This window comes from Neolamprologus multifasciatus, chromosome 23 (assembly GCF_963576455.1).
Source record: "Neolamprologus multifasciatus chromosome 23, fNeoMul1.2, whole genome shotgun sequence".
In the NCBI taxonomy this organism is placed as follows: domain Eukaryota; kingdom Metazoa; phylum Chordata; class Actinopteri; order Cichliformes; family Cichlidae; genus Neolamprologus; species Neolamprologus multifasciatus.
The window spans coordinates 13,811,893-13,835,497 of record NC_140460.1 but is presented as its reverse complement, the minus strand read 5'-3'; the positions used below and the strand labels follow the sequence as shown (position 1 = coordinate 13,835,497).

Genomic DNA, 23,605 nt, shown 5'->3' with positions numbered 1-23,605 from the left:
TGTCCTTGTGAATGGTGACAAAAGGATAGCAACATGAGTGAAAGGGAAGATTTAGAAGCTTTCTTTGTTTGTTTTGCATGTAAGCGAAAATGAAAACATTAAAAAAAAAACCTAGGGATATGTTTTATTTGATTTGCAAATGGGGACTGAGCTCCTGTTTATTAAAAATCAAAAATCAGGCAGTGGAGACCATTTTAACAGTGTTTATTTCTCCCGTAAATCAGGAAATTTACATGTTAAAGACAGCTTAACGTTTAACAGGATTTAAAATATTTCATTACATTTAACAAGTACTGACTATTGGAATACACCAAGAGTTGGCACATTATGAGGGGTGCCTGAAATCCTTTACTTTAAATATATTGGGGTGTTTTTTGTCATTTAATTCTTGAATTATGTGTCTGGTCGCTTATTTCTTTGAATTAATTAGTTTCTGTGCGGATATTTCATTGCTGTTGAAGCATAGGCAGCATCAAGTGGCCTTTAGAAGAACGGCAGTTTTTTGCACTTCCGCCTTGGCTTCATTTTTTCGGAGGTTCCCACTTGGCTCCAAAGTGAGCTCGATTGCGTCCGTCGATCACGTGACTAGAGTGTCTTAGCGTCCCCCCTAACAACCGCCTACCTCCTTCAGCCCGTTGTACCGCTTTATGGCGCTAAAAACATTTCTATTGGCCAGCGATCGAACAGTCCCTTCTCTGGTTGGTTGAATGTAGAAAGTAGGTGCAGTCCTTTCTCAGCGGTCTTCCGGCTTGCATTTTGAGAGTGAAAAAAAGAAAAGACGAATGGAAAAATTGTAATCCACAAAACGAGCATTGCCCAGCAACTCATCGATACGGTAAAGTCTGCGCACACACAACAGCCTTTTTGTCATTTTAGCTGTAGGAAGTTTGTGCCGCTGTACTCTGTAGAAAGTTCAGGATTTAGCATGAAAAGCAGGTTAGCGGGGCTAGCGCTTCCAGTGTTAGCATGCTGCTAGGTGGGATAGCTGCCTAATGAGGCAGCTTTTCGGTTTTAGGGTTACAGAGGCTAAAACAGCCACCACGGTGGATAGTATCTGACTGAGCTGAAAACGGGTGTGATTCTAGTTGAAAGGCCTTTTCTGTGCATGCTTGTTAACGTCATATTTGGTGCGCATCGACTCAGTTTGCTTCTTGTCATACGATACCGACTACATAATGCCAAACAAAGGTACTGAAACCGTTCGATCCTTTTCAGACACTCAAATACAGCTTTTTCTGTGATTTTAAACAGCTCTTAATGTCATGGACACGTCCTCTGCCCTCCGTCTGTCCGTTTTACGTTCCCGCGCTGCATGTGAAGGGTTAATCTACATGGCTTTTGTTGTTGTTGAGGTCCTCGGACTGGATCGTCAAGAGCAGAGGTTTTCAAATATTTTGTGACCAAAGTGTGAGCTAAAATTTCACGGCACACTTGTATTTATACCAGGGGGAAATAATCTATATTCAGGTCGGGAATTTAACCCCATCCCGGGATACTTAAGCTAACCCTGTGTGGTATTCAGGGCTTACAGTCTAACGTTGTCTGTACGTAGCTACAATAATTAACTTTAATAATTGGATGTTTTAGTATTTTCAGTAAGAGTGAAGAGAGTCTGTATCCATAACTATGCAAAGCACGTCCACAATGAACAGTTATGCCGTTATTTAAGATATTTGTGTCATAAATGTATTTCATTTTTAAATCGTAGTAGGCATACAGCGGTATGGTAGTGTTTTTAACTTTGTCATATCCTGTGTGCATCTTCTTTGCATCCTGTTTTAGATCATAAATAGTTAAAATGAGCTCCCAGCAATTCCCCCGACATGGGCTGCCTGCTTCCAGTGGGGGAGCACCTCAGATCCCAGCACCTGGAAACCTGGTGCCTGTAAATCAACCGTCAAACGCTTCAGGTAACATTTAATCACACAAAAACGGAAGAGAAGATGTAAGTGTGTAATTGATGTCTAATCAAGTTGTTTTTCCTCAGGTGGAGGTGGTGGAGATGCAGACAGCAGTCGGGATGGTGACCACGGTCAGCATGATCATCCACCTGCCGGTGGCGGGGGAACCTCGACTTTCAGAGATGAAAAGCAAGAGACCATGGTGGTCAGACCATACCCACAAGTACAGACGCAACTCGGCCAGCCTCCAGCTGCCACCCAAAACGTGGCCATTCAGCCCGGCACACCTGCGACCTTACCCACCCCCTCTGTCCAGCTCCCACAGGGCCAGCCTGCAGTGCTTACTGAAAGCCAGATGAAGGTGACCTTTAAGTCTCTGTTTGAGTTTTTATAAACGTAACCATCTCCAAAGTAAAAGGAACATAATTTGCTCTCTTATATTGGCAAAGTTTTCTGAGTGTAGAGTGCAGTGTTCAACGTAACATTTTCCCCCTGGTCTCAGTTTTTGCAATTTCTGAAAATAATAAGACGCCAATTTTCCTTATATTTTAAAAAGTATGTTATTGTAGACTAAGCTACCCAACAATAACTTTAAAAAGTTAAAATTAGCTCTGAAGTACCAAAAGGTTCAGTAAAACTCTGATCTGTTGGGGGGAAATGTTATGCTGTAGACAGGAATCTCATGATAGGATATTTCTTTTTTTACTTGAGCTTGAACTTTTCACCTGGGCTGTCTGAATCTGATCATCTAGCTTGTATTATTTGTTAAAACAAACAGATGTTAATTTTTTTAAATTGATGTCTTTTTCAGGCGGTCTTGAAGTCACCAATGCCAAGTCGTCTTATTGCTCCAGCACCAGCTTCCAACCAGGCTCATATGCCCATACCCCCCAAGGTGCCTGGTCACATAACAGTCACCATCGAGAGCAGCATCGCTACCACCCCGTCTATCCCTGTGGCAACCATCAGTGGTCAGCAGGTGAGTCTTTTCTTTTCTACATTTGCTTTTAATGTTTGTCTTTTTCCTGCTGATAACTAAAGACCTGTACTACTTTCTTGGTGTTTAAGGGTCACTCAAGCAACGTGCACCTGATGCCGAACTTTCAGATCATCAGGACCCCTGCTGCAGTTCCTCAGCAGTCCTTCCCACCACACTTGCCTCGAGGTATATAGCGAGGAAGACTCCTGTGGGAGTAACTTTAGTGCAGCTTCAGGAAACGAGTACTTGTAAATGATCTGTCAAAGAGAAAGTAAAAGTTAGATCCAGACTGATTTGGACAGTCATCTCCTAAATGTTGTCGACAGTATGTCAGGCTTGCATTTTGATGGATTGCTGTATTTTCTGTCCTGCAGGGGCTGCTGCAGCAGCTGTTATGTCCAGCTCCAAAACTGTCTTGCGGCCAGCCACTGGAGCGAGTGCAGGCACTGCCCAGCCTACAGTGCCGCACATCATTCACCAGATTCAGGTGCCCTGCAGAACTTTAAAGAAATAAGAATATTCATGTTAGTTATGTAGAAGCACAGAGTGTAAGGCTGCTGCTGTTTTTTTTCCATACTGTCCACAGTCCCGATCTCCTGCAACAACCTCTACAGCTGTCCTCCCAACCGTGGTGGCTCCCATCTCAGTGACTAGAACTCAATCTCCAGTTATCAGCCAGACAGTCTCACACTCTCCAGAGGTGATACATGGGTAAGAAAAGATAAAGTCTGAGATCGTTCAGTGTTCTTAGCCAAGTTTGTTCGCAGTTTAGTGCTACTTGTTTACTTTGCATTTTTGAAGAGGTCATATTTAACTATTTATTTATTTTACTATTTCAGGCGTCCAGCAATGACCATTCACCCCCCTCCACCCGCTGTCAGCATCCAGAGGCCTCAGGGGACCCGTGACACAGCCACACGGATCACTTTGCCATCACACCCTGCAGTCGGAGCTCAGAAGCCCCAGCCTCCGCACACAATGACACAGGTTACTACTCTTGATGATGCACTGCAAAAATATGCAATATTTATTTTGCATAATAACTAAAATCTTGCCTTTTTTCCACACAGAAATCCATATTCAGTAATGTGACACCAGTAGCTGCAGCAACTGTGGCACCAATAGTTGCCACGAACACTGTGCCATCAACAACCACAATAGGTATCAGCTTTTATCTTGATTAGCTATGCGTTAGCATGTCAAAATCTTTGTAATGTTACTAAAGAAGAAGCTGACATCTTGTTTCATTTCTGTTTAGGCGCTGTGACACACACCCAAATGACGAGTAGCACAATTGTCACCATGACAATGGCCTCACACTCTTCTCATGCTACAGCAGTGACCACCTCCACCATCCCTGTTGGTATGTTGACTCTTTGGCCTCATTCATGCAACATTCATTTTTGTGCTGCTGTCTTTTTAAATGACATGGAACAGAACGAGCTGCGTGTTTACATCTTGGAAGTAATGAAATATTATTTCCAGTTCATGCACATCCCTACATATGCTATCTCACCTTTCATTATTAGCATGTAGCTTTTCTTAACAGTCTTCTGGGGTGTTGTTCACAGCTAAAGTGGTCCCTCAGCCTATTGCCCATTCTTCACCCCGTGTTCAGCCTGACTACCCAGGAGAGAGAACCAGCCTCATCCCCATCCCTGGCCACAGGTCTTCTCCCAACCCTGTCACCATGGAAGCCCGCAGCGACAATAGGTGAGCTCCCTGTGCTGGGGAATTTAGTCTGATCATATGATGGGGTATTACATAGTTGTATCAAAAATCTGTGCGCGTTCCTCTTATTTCCTCTAAAATTGTGGAATTAATCCAAGTTTAATTTCAGTTGAAATTTTTGGCCAATTAGAAAACAAGTTGTGTCACATTGTGTTTTCCATTTTACCTTTCAGCATATCCTCTTTATTGTTCTCCCTCCATAAAACTTCCAATTCAAACTAAGCTGTAGGAAAAAAAATCTGTTCCCCTTTTTTTTTGAAAATGTATTTTTGAACATTTGAAGAAAAATATATTAATCAAAAGTATTAAATATATTAAATATCTCTAAGTCTGGACCAACATGTGGCAATGATCCAGATCACAAGAGTTTAAAGTATAAAAACATCACAGACGATGAAGACAACCAATCCAATCTTGTTTTAATTCTTGTTTCTTTCTTGTTAAGACCTTCTGTACCAGTGCAGTTCCAGTATTTCCTGCCTGCCTACTCTTCGTCATACCCTCTGACACATACCTACACCCCTATTAGCAGCTCTGTGTCCACCATCCGCCAGTACCCCGGTAAGCACTTGCTATAGTCCCAGTGTCTGCTCATTATTGGAAGGACTTAAGTCTAGTTTAGTGTAATGTAGAGCCTGGGATCTGAAAAATCTTTTACCCTTTTGTGCTCTCCAAGTTACTCCTCAAGCTCCGAGTTCAGCGTTGCCAGCTCAAGCTGGAGTGGGCGTGGCGACCACTGTGCACCTGAACCCCATGCAGCTGATGGCAGTGGACCGCATCGGTCTGCCGTCTGCACAGATCAGCACCCAGGGGATCCAGCAAGCACCGATTGCAGCGCAGGGCATTCAGCCTGCATCGATAGGCGTTCAGGGTTTGCACACGTCTGCGTCAATCACCACACAGGGAATACAGCAGGCGCTGGTTACTCAACAGCAGCAGCAACCACAGTCTGAAGCAAAGCCTGGTAGTTACTTAGATCATACCAAATAGCCTGGTCTCTGAGTCTTTTACTGAAATTTGTTTGTAATTAATGTTTTGTTTTGTTTTTTTAAATTCAGGGGTTGTTTTGGCTGATGGCTTTGTAGCAAGCCCCATTAGCAGCACCTTCAGCACGACCCAGCCGGTAGCCACCATGGTGCAGGCGCACACCCAGGGTGGAGGAGTGGGAGGAGCTCCCACACTGGTCTCCTCCCCAAGACCGAGTATTCTCCGCAAGAAGCCCGCCAATGAAACGTGAGTATAACACGTGAAGCAGGGTTTTGCAGTAAACCTTACATCTTGTTTTTCTAAAATAAATATGGAGAATGCTGAGACATTTTGCAGGGTAGAAATAAAACTGAGATGAATACACAGATGATTCCCTACTAGAGAGATGGCTAGTTTTGAAACCAAAACATAGGAAAAGTCGCAAACTCACCAACTTATTCTAACCAGAGTAAACAAACTAAAGGTTTGAAAAAGCACTGAACTGAATATTTTCAAGTTTATATATAAAATCTCTTTAACCAAACATGGTGAGAGTAAAGGAGGGAGGGAGAAACACAGAAGCATCGTTGTTGGAGATTTTTAGTAATCGCTCTAAACGCAGGATTACTTTCACACGCTGATCAACAGCTCTGAATCCACAGTGTCAAAATATCCATGTCAAACCATATCAAACTTCCAATTCCAGGAAAATAGTTTAATGTTTTCTTTTCTACACTTCCCCTTTCTCAGGTGTGTTCGTAAGAACCTGATCCCCGCCCAGACTGAAGCCAGTACTGGGAGAATTGACAGCGGCGTGAGAGGAGCGGGATCGCCTCGACCCGCTGGGTGAGCTTGTGTCTCATTTGTTACATGCGTGTTCATTTCCTGTTCTGTGTCAGTGATGTAACATGTTTTGTTCATCCATCAGAGTGAAGCCCAAAGCTGAGGTGCACATGGCAGTGGCCCCTCCTGTCATAGCTACAGTAGAAGCATTGCCTTCTCAGGGTGGAGAGCAGCAGGCGGTGTCCTCGAACACCCAGCACCTCGCTCAAGCCATCCCCACCATGCTGGCTACACCCGGCCCCGTGCCTCCCTCACAGCCCTCCACTGTCCTGTCCTCCTTGCCGGCTGCCATGGCTGTAACTCCCCCTGTCCCGGCCTCAATGGCCAACACTGTGGCTTCCCCCACCCAGCCGGCTGCCAGCAGCACTCCAGTATGTGCCACGAGCTCTGTCTGCCCAGATGTGAAAATCAAGCAGGAAGTGGAGGCGATGGACACCTCTCAGCCAGGTGACAAACACGTTTGTGCTCCAAATGTTAAAGGTCATCTTTATAGAAAATATAAATAAAAACTAACATGCAGGCTTCCCCTTAGATCCCAACACGAGTATGTCAGCGGCCCCAGCCCTCACCACACAGACGTCCACCCTGAGCACCCCAGCCACAGGCGATCTGATCCCTGGAGCCTCCCCGAGAAAGAAGCCCCGCAAGCAGCAGCATGTCATTTCCACAGAGGAGAGCGAGATGGTTGAGACTAACAGCACAGATGAGGAGAAGACCCCAGGCAGGCCCATCACCGGCAGGGCCGAGAGACGGGAATCTCCACCAAGGGAGTATGTCGGTATGTAACCTGATCATGGCGGTGCCGATGATGATGGTGATGTTTCCTGTCTGCACTATTAGTTTGGTAACACCCGTTTCTATGTTGAAGATGAAGAAGGAGTGCGCTACGTGCCGGTGAAGCCTCGCCCACCTATTACACTTTTGCGGCACTATCGTAACCCCTGGAAAGCTGCTTATCACCATTTCCAGAGGTACAGCGACATCCGGGTCAAAGGTGAGTGTCTTACTGGCTGCAAACAAAAGTATTTAATATTTCATACCAGCAGCAGCTTTTTCAGTAACTGAAAAGGTCGGTTGCTTTTCAATTTCACTGTAGATTCTTATATGTGTGGTAAATATTGATGGATATTTTTGTAAACTGTGGCTCAGGGGGTTGGGAAGCGTATCTGTAACCGGAAGGTCGCCGGTTCGATCCCTGGGCTCTCTGTCCTGGTCGTTGTGTCCAGCCTACTACCGCCTACTGGTGTTGGCCAGAGGGGCCGATGGCGCGATATGGCAGACTAGCTTCTGTCAGTCTGCCCCAGGGCAGCTGTGGCTACAACCGTATGCCTCCACCAGTGTGTGAATGCGAGAGTGAATAGTGGCATTGTAAAGCGCTTTGGGTGCCTTGAAAAGCGATATATAAATCCAATCCATTATTATTATTAAACTTTTGTGCAGCTGTATGATTAATTGGTCAGTAATTGAAATCTTTATTATTTAACGCAATTATCCATTAATGCATCAAACATGCAGATCCTGAACTCAAAAACAAAGTTGAAAACATGGCTATTAAAGGTATTTACTTTAATTACTATTATAATTCAAATGAGAACCAAAAAAAGAAAAATAGAGGTAAGGGTGATGGGTGACACAGTCACCCGGTGGAGAGTTAGGCCATGATCAGGGACTGTTTTTGACCCTAAAGGCCACCCAGAGATGAACAATACATTATATTTGTACTTAATAAAATCACTGATGATAGACTAAATAAATAGATTTTAGGTAGATGCTTGTGCATTTTAACAACTTTAACAATAATACAGACAACAATGTAGTTAAACAACTTACGGTTGGTTTTATTGGAAATTAACTTTAAGCTGTCAGGCCCCCAGGGGTTTTCTGAGCTTTCTGCTCGAAAATGAAATGACCTAAATAAATGGAGTATTTCTCTGCAATTACAAACTCTGTGTAAACAGTCTTGGTATCAAAATAAAGCTAACACTTGTGAGATGTCATCAGACGTGTAAATATTACTGCAGATGTTACAATGGCAAAGTTGCTGTGACTCAAACAGAAAAATTAGATTTTTTTTATATCACTCGTCTATTTTTTTTTAAGTTTTTTATAGCATATAACACCTTTGAAAATGCTTCAGTTCACATTTAACTCCAGAAAATCATAAATCAAAATATGGATATTACCTGTCCACAGATTCTTGGTGACGTAACTGCTCTTTTAACTGTTTGGTGTGTTTTCTTTGTTTGGTGTTTCTAGAAAAGGTTTATATGAGATTTTAGCTGAGATTCAGATGTTTCTGTGGACACTACTCATGTTGGCACTTATATTTCTGACCTCGTGTTGTAACTGATTAAACGTGATCTCCTCCCTTTTGCCCCCATATTTGGGGGTGCTGGATGCTTAACTAGTTAAAAAAAAAAGCAAACAAACATCTGTCTCCTACTTTTTGTGTCACATAGGAAAGAAGCATCAATATCTAATGAAAAGACTTATTAATTTGGCCTTGCTGTATCATTGTGGTGTTCGGTGCAGTTTTCTTGTTTTGTGGGGTTGTTATTGTTGGGGGTTTTTTTTCAAGTGGAGATGAATATCTCTAACAAGTTGATTTGTTCACATTTGCAAGTCTTAATTTTTAAGAGAAATGTATATATTTTTTGAGTTTGTGCAATATGCATATAGTGTACAGTTTCATTTTTCAGTATTTGTCTGTGGGGCATTTTTCTATGTTTTAACAAATGTTTTTTTTACATGGCCTTACAGAGGTGATGCTAAGGGAAACGTGCATTTAAATTTTAAGTGCACATATATATATATATTTTTTAGTAATGTGCTGGAAAAGCTTGAAAATTGACCTTGAAAGTGCTTAAAAAGTGCTTCAATTTGACCCTGAAAAATGCATGCAAACCCTGAAAAGCTCATTAATGTGAAAACACTGTTATAAATAAAGATAAATCATTACACATAAAAGACACTGATTTAAATTCCAGGTAAGTCATATGGATAACTAAGTTAAAACCATTTGTTTATCTTGACACAAGTTGAACTAAACATCGAGTGAGTTTAAAGTTTGAGGGGTTGAGGAAAAATGCACTGTTATGCTTCTGAATCATGCAAGAGAAAATCAATTCAGTTTTATTTATACTGCGCCAAATCACAACAACAGTCACCTCAAGGCGCTTTATATTGTAAGGCAGACCCTACAATAATACCAAATATGCAATAAGAGGAAACAAATTCCTTTGGTTTGTATTATAATCTTGATTTTATCATTTTTTTAAAAAAAAAAAGCCAAAATCAAATAAAATGTTATAACTGTAATTGAGGTTAAAATTAAAAAACATACAGAGGAGCAATCAGTGAAGTGTATGAAAGGCTTGTGTTGAATCTTCTTTGTCGCTTCCCTCGGTTTAATTCTGCTTTTTGTTAATGTTTCAGAAGAGAAGAAGGGCTCCTTGCAGGATATGGCCAATCAGAGAGGAGTGGCATGCAGAGCACAAGGCTGGAAGATTCACCTGTGTGCAGCACAGCTCAGGCAGCTGGTGGGTGCTGACCTCCTGACCTTTATTATATTGGCCCAGTTAATATAGTTTTGTCTTTAAATTGGGGGAAAACAGTGCTTAAAGTGAGCTTCTGTTTTTAAAAAGAAATGTAATCAATTTCAGAGACTTTTACGCTCTTTAACAAGCAGATTTTTTTTTGTCGCGTGTTCTGCAGTCGAGTTTGGAGCATGATGTGTACAGCCGCCTCTCCACCCTTCAGGAGGGTCTGATTCCAAAGAAGAGGGCCGGCGCAGATGATGACCTTCACCGAATTAACGAACTAATACAGGTGAGGTTGTTGCTGCACATTAAAAATAAAGGTTTCACTGCTCAGGTTATGCAAATTAAAAAAATCAGTATTTCCTAAGTTATACATGTGGGGTGGGCAGTTTAAAGAACTTCAGGACTTATTTTAAGATGTTTAGTAAATAGATAATTAAAACCTCAGCAGAGAAAAAAGACTTGTCTGATAAACAGAATTGAAAACATGAAGAACGGTGTGAATAAAAACAGCATACTTGTGATCTGTTTAATGCCAGACTCTCACTGTCATTAGCAAAGTTAATGACAAAGCAAAGTTCAGTGCTTCACCCTCCAAAATACACTCATTTGGTTATAAACCATGTGGATACAAATTTTATTGCTTATTGGGTGAGTCCGCCTGCCCTGGTCCAGTGATGATGCTGAGTTGGTTATAGAAGAATATTGTGTCTCTCTGAATCCAGTTCACTTTTTAGAGGCAATTTGTTTTTGTCAACTTGTCTGAATTTCTCCTTAAAGTTTCGAATAGCACAGCTTATGAACCCACAATGTAAAGCATCTGAAAAGTGAAGCTCTGCCGTTTTTATACTAAAAACAAACCAATGTTCTCTCTGCTTTTCTCTCTGTGTCATCAGCAGCAAAAACATGTTTAAAACTAAAGTAAAATTGATTTCAAAGTCCAAAAATTTAAGCCCTGCACATTTTCTAAAATCACACAGTGGGGCAAACTGGAGTTTTTGGCAGGCCATTTCTGGCCCCCGGGCCTTATGTTTGACACCTCCACTATAAACACAGACTTGGCTCTCTATGATCCTAGTCACAGCAGATAGCCCTCATATGGTCATATGGTTATGTGTAACACAGCTGTTCAATGGCCAGCCAATCAAATTAAGCTTCGCTTTAAGGGGGAGGAGACAGAGGATGAACTGAGGGGCGGGACCAGGCCCAGTGTAAGATAAATAGGGATTATTTTTAGCTGTAATCATGCAAAGCTGCTCTGGAGTCCAAGAATAGAAGTATTGGCTGGAAATGAGTATAACAGATCCTCTTTAACACAGATTGGGCTTCTGAGTTTTGTAAACTGCTGCTTTTTTTCTTCTTCTGTAGTTTGTTCATGTAGTTCCTTTTTGTTCTTGTTAGGCAGGCTGGAAAAAGCCCCACAGCTTCTCTCTTTCAGATACATGTAATGTTAGTAATGAGTTTAGCAAACTCAATCAGTACATTTCTCCTCAGGGTAACATGCAGCGCTGTAAACTGGTGATGGACCAGGTGACCGAGGCCAGAGACACCATGATGAAAGTGCTCGACCACAAAGAGAAGGTCCTGAAGCTGCTTAACAAGAACGGCACAGTCAAGAAGTCCTCCAAACTGAAGCGCAAAGAACGGGCATAAGAGCGACCTCCCCATCTGCCAAGAAACCGCTGCCGTTCCCACCGTCTCTCTCTCCGTGTAGGGGTGAAGGAGCTGCTCAGAGTTTTGGTGCTATGATTTGCTGCATACAATCACACGCACCCTCCATATCTGTGGGCACAGAGAAGAGCAACAGGACGGCTTCGAGGAACAGGAACTGGTTCTCGTTCAAAACACAGGAACATTGTAGGTTGTTAGAGTGGCCACTTGATGGCCACCGTGTTTTGGTTTTCCCCCTTCCCCTTTCTTTTAATGTATGAACGCCCCCCCCCCCCCCCCCCCCAAAAAAAAAAGATCCTTGTTACTAACTTAGTTTCTGCCTCTTGTAAGACTTTTGGCACATTGTGTATCTGTGATATTCGACTCTAAAAAGAGGTGCAAGGTGAGTTATCCAACGGAGCCGGTCAGAATCATTCAAAAGGACTCCTTTAGCAAACTGTAAACGGACTAATCTCAGTCGTGCTCTTTTCATCAGTCTGTGCCTTTATTTTGTCAGTGTACATGAGATGGACCAGGCCGAGCTGCTCCACACGCTCTCCAGATGCTGTTAAAATGTCATTTAAAGAAAAGTTTCAGGTCACTTCTACTGCTTCCTTTTTTTTTTTTTTTTTAAATCCAGCAGCTTCATTTGTTTAAACAGAAAACAAAAAAAGATCTTTTATCAGCCACAATTTAGGTGTAATCTAAAAATCCGGATATGAGAAAATATTTAAAACTGCCATCAAATCTTCACTTAATCTGGAATAAAGAGAGCGGCTGTGCTCGTGTGAACAGCGGACTGAATTCATGTAAATCACTGTAAATGTGCTTCTGTTTTTCCATCGACCTCGTTCTTTTCCAGTTTTGTACTCGATGAACCGTTTTGTGTGCTGTGTGACGTGCCGCTTTGTGCTGCAGAGTGTACGACCTGAAGTGAGCCTGAAACATCCAGACCTTGTACATTGTTTTTGTCTGTGTAATAATAGTAAAGATACTGAAAACAATACAAGTTCTGCTCTTATTTTTGAGTTTTCATCCTGCTAATTGTGTCCGTATATAAAAACATTTCACAGCTGTATATAAATATGAGTGGATTAGGAAATTATTCTGACTCAGATGGAATCACAGGTTGAGGATGAGCCTGGTAGCAAAATGTTCTACCTGGTTTTAAGCAGGTAGAACATTTTGATCACTTTACACAGCGAGACTTGCAGTGGGTGTAAAACGGATGTAGTTTCAGTTTGTAACTGAAACTCACCCTCCCTGTCTGTACTCCAGTGTTTGAACGTTGCGCTTCAAACTGTACTACAAACCTGGAACTGATACTTCTTGTACTAATTCATATGCAATTAATTAATTAGCATATGTTCAGCATTCAGTGTGCATATTATAGAAATATGTATGACTATGTTCTTGCATTTTTGCAAATCTCTAAAATTAGAAACATCCTGCATCAGAATATTATTGAAAAACTAGTTCATCCATTTATTATTTGTAGGCCGGATGCTGTAATTCAATATTATCAGGTTGTCCTAAAAGACTTCCTGATAAGACATAAGATTATCAGTTTGGATTTGGGAGACAGACACCCTCTTTACTTTTAAGATTAGGCATAAAAATATATATATATTTTTTGATAAAGCTTATAGTTAGGGCTGGATCAGGTGGTAATTAGTTATTATTAACCTCAGGTTCTCTTTGTCCTATCTTCCTCACCTTACCCCCAGCCTGTTACAGCCGATTGCCACCCCTCCCTGAGCCTGCTTCTGCCAGAGGTTTCTTCCTGTTAACAGGGGATTTTTCTTCCCACCGTCACCAAGTACTACATGAAAAATCTGATTCAGTCCCACGTGTCACTTAATTTGGCCACATGTTGATGCAGCTGAATTTCTTCCTTTATTTTGGTTTTTGCTTCTGGAATAATCTGACCTGTCTGTTTTTATTCGCCTTCTTTTATCTTCAGGCTGAGCCCAGTCATTCCCTTTTACTGCATGCTGTTTTACAACATAATTGCCTGTGATACATCACAACGTGTTGGCACGTATTTGACCCATGACAACAGCATGTTTATCAATCAGGAAAAGTTATTGTTACTGGCATTTATATAATCATCATTCCACTTTTGACTCAGACTCTAACTTGTTTTTTGAACCATTTAAGTTCAGAAAGACCAAAAAAAATGAAAATATGATGAGTATTTGTGTGCTACTGTGTACCTCATCAACCACCATGAAACCTGACTTTTACTATGTGAAAATAACACTTTATAAATAGCAGCAGTAGGTGTTTAAAAACAAATAAATTTTTAATGTTTTTTTTGCGCTCGTATTAAGTAAATGTTTGGGATGTGGCATTATAATAGTTACTCTCTTTGTTCTGCGTTTGAAGGAGCAAAGTCAAAGTACCATAAAGTGGGGAAACTTCCTGGTTTAGAGCCACTCAAGGAACTAGTCCCTCATCAGTAGCAGGGGCTTCCACGCAACACATACCTGTTCTCAGGTAAGCGCTGATTTCTCTAAAAATGTAGCTAGAAAAGATGGATTTTTTAATATTTATATGTTTTTGGTGTATTTTTTTGGTCTTTAGTAGCAAGGTTATAAAATTCAGTGTATACTTTTGAACAAACGTGTCTTGAAAGTGAAACCCATGCTTTATTTTAGTTGCCTTTAAAGTTTGTGTAGATGTAGCAGAAGACTGCTTTTTTACATATCTAAAATATGTGGCTGTTGTATAAATCTCCAGCAGTGTTATGAAACTCTTTAGGGGTTAACTGCCACAGATAAGAATGATTAGTCCAAGTCCAGTAAAGGCTGTTGAGCCTTTTAGCTTCTTTTAAGGATACTGATGTATTTTCCTGTTACTTCTGATCATTATATCAACAATAATGCTTGTCATGCTTGGAAAACTGGTTACAAATAATATTTTGGGGTGGAATAGGAGGGTGGCTGAAACACCCTGGAGCAAGTGCAAAACCGTGGAAACTGATTTTTATAGCATGGCTAAGGAAATCTGTATTGATTGTGTTTTAAGTTCGGTTGCTGTAACTTTTCCTTCATAAGAAGTAGAAAAGAAAATGTTTTCGTTGCAGATTTAATTCACATTTCAGCGATGATGCACCTGAGCAAGGTAGGAATGAGTTCTCTGTTTCTATAATTAAGATTCATGATCCTAAATCATTACAAGGCCTTTTCATTCATTATAACTCCCAATTCACCCAACAGGGAGATTTTGTATGGGTGGACACGGGCACCGGGGTGCCGATTGGGGCGGAGGTTAAGGTCACAGACACCGGGCAGATTCAGCTGCTCGATGACGAAGGAAAGGTACAAAAACCCGACCGATACTCTGCGCTCCTGCCAGATTCTTTACATTAATGTGAAATCTGCCTTCAAAAGAGCTGTATTTGCCTTCTGTATAATTTGAGATCTTTAATAACAAACACACAGGAACAGAAGCTCAAGAAGACAAATGAGAAAAGCATCCGGCCCATGCATCCGACCTCTGTGAAGGGCGTGGACGATATGATCAGGCTGGGTGACCTGAACGAGGCCGGACTGCTCAGGAACCTCCTGGTACGACACAAGGAAGGAATCATCTATGTAAGTTTATGTTTCCTGGATTCACTGCAGAGCCGCCTAGTTTTATGACATCCATAACCATCCATGGAAATGCTTACTCGATGCGAACAGCTTTCAGGCTCAGACTTTGCCCTGCAGTTTATCACTGTGTTGTTTGTCTCCATAGAGACCAATGAGCCTCTGTTTAAAGAGAGTAACCCAGTGTTTATGAGTCACAACACCAAAACTCAACGGAGCGTGTGTTTAATTATGAATTGGGCCTTTTTTGTGGTGTAAAAACACTGCTGTGAAAGGCTAGGGGCAAATTATACTGAGTGTAATATCCTCTATCATATACTTCTCAATTATTTTATCGAGCAATCATTCAGCATTTATCTCTGCTTTTTTTTACTGTGACTAATCTGTGAGAGTTATGTATCACATGCTGAGTTTCCACCATGATAACGATGTGTTTACTCGCTGCTCTCTGTTTTAAAGACATACACAGGCTCCATTCTGGTCGCAGTGAACCCTTACCAGCTGCTGCCCATCTACACTATTGAGCATGTGCACATGTACACAGACCGGCGGCTGGGTGAACTGCCGCCTCATGTCTTCTCCATCGCAGACAGCTGCTTTTTCAACATGCGCCGCAACCGAAAGAACCAGTGCTGTGTCATCAGGTTGGGTTTTTATGTCAGTTTTACCACTCATACAGTCACAGATGCAGTTCAGACTCTTGGTTTTTCCTCCCGTTTTAAGCTGCATCTATCTGAATTATAATGAATAAATGTAGAGACTAGGAAAAAATGATACAGCAGCAGCAAAGGAAAAAAGCATGAGAACTTTAATATGTTTATTCTTTATGAAAGCATTTGATTGGAATTTTATTATTAGATTGTGATTATACATAGATTCAAACACTTCACATAAAAAGATTGTTTAAACATATAAAACTGGTTTATACTATGTGTACATCTAGATTTAAATTATATTACGTTTTGATGGATGTTATTTAAGACTATTTGGCTTAAGTGAAATCATCCCAAATACAGTGTAGAAATTTCTTAATAGGAACAAGGAATATAAAATTATAGGGAAACAGGAAAAAAAAAAAAGAGACTACACTTTTAAATGTCTCAGTAAGCCTGCAGTCTAAGAGCACCGTTCTCTGTTGGGGTGATATGGTACTTTGGGGTCTATAAGATATGATGGGGTGTTTATATGTCAGGAGAATGGTTTAAATTTAATTCTGTTCTTTAGTTTTCCATCAATGCCCTCTGACAGTAGCGGTTTTAGATACGGGCGACACCGTGGTCGGGGCGGCATCGCGGCTCGTTCTCATGCTTCCCCGACATCATGCCAGCGCATATTGGGAATGGCATTGGTTTTCTATCGCCCATTTGCTGGGAGTAAGGGCGCCCTCCGTTTGCGAGGTGCGCCTGCTGCTTGCGGCACAGGGAGGAAAGGGCGGGGCGGCGGGGGATGCTCTGGCTGGCTGGAGCAGCAAAAATTACCAACTCGCAAAATAAAACAAATTACAAACAAACCAACAAACACGAAAACACCAGACATTATGATACAGACTTATCATTTGCACCGATGTTTTTTCAAAATTCTATACTCGAAAAGTGAGCGCGAGAGCCCTCGGTGCGCCAGCTCGCTGCTGAAGTCAAAGTAAACTTTATTGTCATCTCCGCTACATACAGTCCAGTATATAGAGAGACGAGACGACGAGGCTCCAGTTACAACAGTGCAAGTAAACAAACAATATATATAAGAAGAGTAAGAAAATAAATATACACTTTAGGACCAGGGGTAAAGGGATCAATAACAATTTAAAATGTATATTTTATATTTTGTTGATCTAAAGTCTCACACACAACCCGTTATTAAACTTCTTTTCTCATTTTTTAAATGAGAAAAGAAGAAGAGGAGTGTAGCGACTTCCACAGTCGCTAGAGGCCGGGGACTGAGCCTGTCTATTTGCCTCTCAACTTTACGCAATAATGCCAGAGGTGGAATTGCTTGCTTGTTTATTAAAGTGCTTGAAAAGTTTACAGAGCAATGTGATCGGCTCGCGATTCAAACTCTTAAAACATCACAGGCTCTAATGCAACAAGGGGAAACTCGTTGTGCTGCGGTCAACAAAAACTACGGCTACCCAGCCCTCCTCTCTGTCAAAATCAAACCAGTGAAAGACAGACTGACAACGCCCTCTTAATTTTGCCGCTAGCACCCACGTGACTCCCGTTACACATCACCATAGCAACCAAACAAATGAAAACCGAGTGATCATTAAAATTCAATACATTTAATTATGACTCCTACAAGGAGAAACGAGCAAAAGATACAGGTAAGCAGATGTGTCATTGGATAATGGCAGGTCATGTATCCTAAAACATTAAGAATCAGGATACTTTCTTAATCCCTAAGGAAATTATTTGGGTTACAGTTCCTCCAAGAAGAAATGGTAAAAATAGTAACAGTAACAGACTAAACTCCAAACAATATATACAATAATATAATATTAATTAGTCAGTGTCAATTGTTGATTTGTCCTGTTCTCATTGTATGAGGAATTATGATGTCTGTTTAGTAGCCGTTTGCATACAACGTTTGCATACAATGCATACTCTGTCTCTCTCTTCGTGTGTGAGGAGGGGGGGGGGGGCGCGCGCCAGAGGGGGTGTTCGCCCAGGGCGCCAAACAGGCTAGGACCGCTACTGCCCTCTGATGTTCTTCTATGAAAGTTTGGTAGAATACCTGTTTAACCCTTTAAAACCGGTAGGAGCGGCACGCTCTGTTTTGCGTAACTATTTTTAAATCCACGTGAGCTAGCGCAATAATTTTTTTTGCATATGAAACCTGAGGAGTTGTACTTACATCTTATGCCATCAGCTTGTCCTCGGTCACAGTTTCCTTCCACATATAGCTTTGCAAAAACTGCATAAAAAGCACTTGCAGCAACAAAAACATAATATTCCAGAAACACGCTTTGCCGATCCGATCAGCTGTTTGTAACACTTCCTACATTGGATTAGACATCAGCGCGAACTATCGCATGTCCGCCATGACCCGCCCGAAACCGGAAGTGACGTCATTTCGCGGAAATGTAGTTTTTTACCGTCCGGGCCTCAAGGAGCCTATACTGGTGTTTTTAAAAGTTATGTTTGACTTTATGACTTTCTGTATCGTTTCTGGGATGCTTAGGACTCATATTACACTGCTGGAAATAGTTTATTTTGATGCATATGCTGCTTTTTTGCAAATTTGCATCATAATATTTATTTTTGTTTTTCCTGCAGTGTATAAAAATTGGTGTATTTCAAAAATAAAACTATAAAGGCACTCAAAATAAATTTCCTGTGGTGGGAAACTATTTTGTGCAACTTTTTTGTATTTACAGTTTTGAGGGATAAGCCTCTTAAATTTCTCTAACTAGAAATATATGTTAAAAAAACAAAAACAATTTTCAATTTTTTTGTAGTTTATTGCACTTTTTTGCAATTTATGTAATCACTATGCACTTAATTCCTACATATTATTAAAATCTAGGCTGTATTGGTTGCATTGATGTATAGCAACTTGAAATGCTCCCAAAAATGACACTACAGCATGTAAAAATATAATATAAGCTCTGGCGGACTTGGTTCTATGGTAGGTCTTAAAGGGTTAAGTACCTTAAACCCTTCCCCCCCAAATTCCTCAAATTTCAGAAGATGACCAAATATATGGATATGGTCACCAGTAGGTCCACCACATTTTCTCCTTTGATCATTGAAACATCTCAGCATTTAAATTCCGCCCATTTATTGGAGTTATGAAATGTTGCCCCAGCACATATTTCTGTGTTTATCTGTGTGTTGTTCACATTAATACCTCTAAATATTTGATAAAGGCGCTAAAGGTGAAAAGGTTTGTGTCACATATTCAGATTATTTAAGACTGCAATCTTTATGGAGGTGGTGCATGTGTGAGCTAGCTGGGCTAAATTCTGACAGTTTCTTTAGTGAGCATCTGTTTGAGATGGTATAAAATCCTTTAAAAATCATGTTAGTGCTGAAATTTTAAGTACTCCAAATATTATATACATTTATTACATCTTATTGCACATTTTTCTTTTTTCTTTTTTTTTACTATCAAGTCTGTTTTAAAAGATAACAAATGATTGCTGGACTGTGTAAAATGATTAATTGGATCTTATATATGGGGAAAAAGAGCGAGCTATCTTTACAGGAGCGCCTAAGTGCCCAATAAGTAATAAATGTGAAGTATTAACAAGGCAACACCATTATCACCACTAAGGTTAAAGGTAAGGTAAAAATATTCACTAATATTTGGAGATAACCTACAATTTGCGTTCTTTCAGGCAGTTACCTTGGTAAATGGCCTGCATTTGTATAGCGCTTTACTCAGTCCCTAAGGACCCCAAAGCGCTTTACACTACATTCAGTCATTCACCCATTCACACACACATTCACACACTGGTAATGGCAAGCTACGTTGTAGCCACTGACAGAGGCGAGGCTGCCGGACACTGGCCCTCTGACCACCACCAGTAGGCAAACATGGGGTTACTATCTTGCCCAAGGATATTTGGCATGCAGCCAGGAGGCAGCCTGGGATCGAACCACCGACCTTCTGATTAGTGGCTGACCTGCTCTGCCCCCACCTTGTTACAGTTAATATAAACTACAACCTAGAAACAGTTAAAATTTGTCCTCAGTCTCTCCAGACTTTACATTTGTCACCTAATTGAATATTAATTAGTGAAAATACTGGGTGCCTTTTGTTACCTTTATACTCAGCCGACTATTCATGATCCTTGTCTAATTCATCTAACAAGAAAATATTTCCAGATGTTGGAAGCTTTAGGAATTCAAAAAAATGAAGCACTATATGTAAAGAAAAAAGACACTGGTGCGTTAATACATCATATACATAAGACTAAAACAGCACAAAAGGGTCCAGTTTCTATTATTATAATGGAAATAACCAAAACCAGCATTCGGTTTTGGAGTTTCTCTAAAGTTTCCGTTCAGAAATCTTTGTTATTCAGTCTGGGTGACTAAATGAAAAAGATCCTTTAAGTACGCTCTAACAGGAAAGACCAGGACTCATTAAGTGTCCTGGTCTTTCTGGAGATGAAATGCACTTCCTTATTAGAATGCCTTGTTATTTTATTCCTGAGTTTGCTGCTTAAGTAATAGAGAAGATCTGAACTGATCTAAGCAGAACTGCTTTATTGATGTATTGAAGTTTAATTTTGAGCCAAATCCTTTTGAGATTTTTATGAAAATATTCAGGAAATCCATCACATCTACATCCCCCTCGTGTCTTTTATCAGCGGAGAGTCGGGAGCTGGGAAAACCGAGAGCACCAAGCTGATGCTGCAGTTTCTGGCTGCAGTGAGCGGTCAGCGCTCCTGGATTGAGCAGCAGGTTCTAGAAGCAAATCCCATTTTAGAGGGTACGCTGTCTTATCCAGCACCTTTTTGTCATTTGACTTGCCTTATATTAACTGTAGCCTATCCTCTCAGCCTTTGGTAACGCCAAAACCATTCGAAATGACAACTCCAGTCGATTTGGGAAGTACATCGACATCAACTTCACCAAGGGTGGGGCTATTGAAGGTGCCCGCATTGAGCAGTACCTGCTGGAGAAGTCCAGGGTGTGTCGTCAGGTGGGAATATCAGTCTGAACATTTCGGAAACAGCATTGTGTTAAAGTCAAACTTTCCTGTAGTAAAGAACACATGCATCAATGTGCAGGCACCAGACGAAAGAAACTACCACATCTTTTACTACATGCTGATGGGCATGTCGGCAGAAAAGAAGAAGATTCTTTCCCTTGGAAACGCCGCTGAGTACAAGTATCTGACCATGGTACTGTGATGTTTAGATTAAAGATTGGATTTATTTATGTTTTCTGAAAATAATAAATAAAATGGAGCAGGTGGAGAAAATCAACCAAATTACTTTTTTATTTTACCAAATAAAAATCTTTATAGTCATGGTTTCTGTAACCATAATATCAGTATATCAGTTTCATGGGATTTGTCATAGTTTCAATAGCAAAACTGAACAGAAACAATTACTGGTGCCCTGGATGTTTGATCTGATATCTCACTGCTTATTCAGTTTTAACTCATGTGACCACACCAGGGTAACTGCACCAGCTGTGAGGGTCGTGACGACGTGAAGGAGTACGCTCACTTCCAGTCAGCTCTGAAGATTCTCACATTCACAGAAAATGACTTGTGGGAAATTTCCAAACTGCTCGCAGCCATTCTTCACCTGGGCAATGTGGACTTTGAGGGTAAAGCATTGATTAAAAATGAAGATTATTTTGAAACAGGTGCAATCATTCAAGTAACTGACATTCATTTCCTGTGGAATTCCAGCCACCATCGTAGATAATCTGGAAGCCTGCAACGTCCACACGTCGACCAATTTCAAAATGGCGAGCGAGCTCTTGGAGGCATGTGCAGTTTTCTCTGAAGATACAACTAGAGTTAAGAGATCATCTTGTCTGATTGTGCTACCTTGTTGCCTCAGGTGGATCCCAAAGCACTGGGGAAAGGTCTGACTCAGCGTTCCTTCCAGACTGCCAGAGAACACGTGACCAAATCTCTGACCTCTGCTCAAGCCATGGACGGCAGGGATGCATTTGTCAAAGTAAACTAATGTGTGACGTTGCAGCTCATTTTAGCAGTCAGGAAGATAGGCCTAGATGGTTTAAAGTAGGTAATCAGATACTACTTTCCTGTGTAGATTGTAATTTTATCCATCCACCAGTCCATTTTCTTCTGCTTATCTGGGCCAGCTCGCGGGGGCACCTTAAGCTGAGAATGCCAGACCTCGCTCTCCCTATCCACTGAGAGATATAATCTCTTCAGCATGTCCGGGATCTGACCTGGGGCCTCCCCCCGATGGGACATGCCTGAAACACCTCAACTAGGAGGTGCCTACGAGGCATCCTTGTGAGATGCCTGAACCACCTCAATCGGCTCATTTTGATGTGGAGGAGCAACCACTTTTTAATCTGTGATCTCATTCTTTCAGTCACTAACCAAAGCTTGTGACCATAGGTGAGGGTAGGGATGTAGATTGATCGGTAAATCGAGAGCTTCACTTTTACACTCAGCTCTTTCTTCACCAAGACAGACCAGTACAGTGGTAGCATCACTGCAGCTGCAGCACCAATCAGTCCAGCGATTTCCCACTCCTCTTTCCCATCACTCGTGAACAAGAGCTTAAGATACTTAAACTCCTCCAATTGGGACAGTAACTCATCCCTGACCCAGAGTTGGTACTCTACCCTTTTCCAAGGTGAGGACCATGGCCTCAGACTCGGAGATTCTCATTCCCGAATAAGCCCAGACGATGGGCTAAAGGTGCAGGGAACAAACCATCTTGTCCACCAGGAAAACTCTAAAGTACAGGCAGCAAGCCAAGAGGATACTAAAATACCCACCCCAGCCCGCCACCTCTCACCACAGAAATTCCATTCTGAGACAGAGTCCAGCCCCTGTCCAGGAGACTGACCATATCTAGTTGGTACCTCTCAACTTCACGCACTAGCTCAGGCTCCTTTCCCGCCAGAGAGGTGATGTTCCATGTCCCAGTCACTAGTCTCTGTAGCCAAAGATTGATCAGCCAGGGTCTCTGCCCTTGGCCACCACCCAGCACACATTGCACCAACCCCTACGGTGCCACCTGCGGGTGGCGTGTCTACAGGAGGGTGAGGCCATGTCCCTTTTCTGGGCTGTGCTTGGCTAGGTACCATGGGCGAAGGCCTGGCCACCAGGCGCTGACCCTACGGCACCCTCCCCAGGCCTGGCTCCTGGGCGGAGACTCAGTAACCCTATGCTGTGGAGGTTGAACTGGTCTCTAGATTTTTCACTGACAGGGATCTTTTGAACCACTCTTTGTCTGGTCCCTCACAAAGGATAAATTTGCCATTGGGATCCCTGGGACACACAAACCCCTCCACCTCAATTAGATTTTGGAGTTTCTCTAAAGTGTAATTTTATGCAAACCACAACTATTTTAAGCTACAAAATGCAGAATTTGTCAGTTAAAAGAAGAGTAAATTCAGACAGGTACACTTATTAGGTTAATTTAGTCATCATCAGTAGCAACTGGTCACAGATCAGTTTCCACATTAAAAAAAGCTTTATTGCTGGTGTCTGTGTATTTGCTCCAGGGTATATATGGAAGACTTTTCATTTGGATTGTGGAGAAAATCAACAGTGCCATTTACAAGCCGCCTGATGAGGAGAACGAGGCCAAACAATCCATCGGCCTTCTGGACATCTTTGGTTTTGAGAACTTTAGTAAAAACAGGTTGGTGTCCTCCGTTCTCAGGCCAGGCCTGTGTGGGTACTCTTACTAAGCTCTTACTAAGCCTCTGTCTTTGTTTCTCCTTTTTCTGC

General features: G+C 41.6%; 2 protein-coding genes across 3 annotated transcripts in view; both read left to right on the top strand.

The window, feature by feature from the left end:
* Positions 1 to 580: 580 nt before the first annotated feature.
* sap130a (Sin3A associated protein 130 a) lies at positions 581 to 12,231 on the top strand. The gene is made up of 21 exons (XM_085151222.1): positions 581 to 835; positions 1,783 to 1,910; positions 1,988 to 2,262; positions 2,713 to 2,880; positions 2,970 to 3,066; positions 3,255 to 3,367; positions 3,467 to 3,591; positions 3,720 to 3,867; positions 3,951 to 4,041; positions 4,139 to 4,243; positions 4,452 to 4,593; positions 5,057 to 5,172; positions 5,288 to 5,575; positions 5,670 to 5,844; positions 6,328 to 6,423; positions 6,506 to 6,867; positions 6,953 to 7,198; positions 7,289 to 7,414; positions 9,856 to 9,959; positions 10,135 to 10,248; positions 11,454 to 12,231. Exons 2-21 carry the CDS (start codon positions 1,799 to 1,801, stop codon positions 11,610 to 11,612), a joined length of 3,162 nt encoding a protein of 1,053 aa, XP_085007348.1. The 5' UTR covers positions 581 to 835; positions 1,783 to 1,798; the 3' UTR covers positions 11,613 to 12,231.
* A 125-nt stretch (positions 12,232 to 12,356) lies between these two features.
* myo7ba (myosin VIIBa) overlaps positions 12,357 to 23,605 on the top strand; it is a 31,317-nt gene continuing 20,068 nt past the window's right edge. Inside the window, exons 1-12 of one of the 2 annotated variants that reach the window (XM_085151218.1) lie at positions 12,357 to 14,108; positions 14,698 to 14,735; positions 14,831 to 14,932; positions 15,056 to 15,208; positions 15,665 to 15,849; positions 20,517 to 20,638; positions 20,709 to 20,851; positions 20,940 to 21,053; positions 21,333 to 21,486; positions 21,572 to 21,648; positions 21,726 to 21,845; positions 23,377 to 23,516. In XM_085151218.1, the coding sequence (XP_085007344.1) occupies positions 14,718 to 14,735; positions 14,831 to 14,932; positions 15,056 to 15,208; positions 15,665 to 15,849; positions 20,517 to 20,638; positions 20,709 to 20,851; positions 20,940 to 21,053; positions 21,333 to 21,486; positions 21,572 to 21,648; positions 21,726 to 21,845; positions 23,377 to 23,516 (1,328 nt within the window). In that variant the 5' untranslated portion in view covers positions 12,357 to 14,108; positions 14,698 to 14,717. Of the gene's footprint in view, positions 14,109 to 14,657; positions 14,736 to 14,830; positions 14,933 to 15,055; positions 15,209 to 15,664; positions 15,850 to 20,516; positions 20,639 to 20,708; positions 20,852 to 20,939; positions 21,054 to 21,332; positions 21,487 to 21,571; positions 21,649 to 21,725; positions 21,846 to 23,376; positions 23,517 to 23,605 lie in introns of those variants that run through there. The other variant, XM_085151220.1, reaches the window with a different exon arrangement.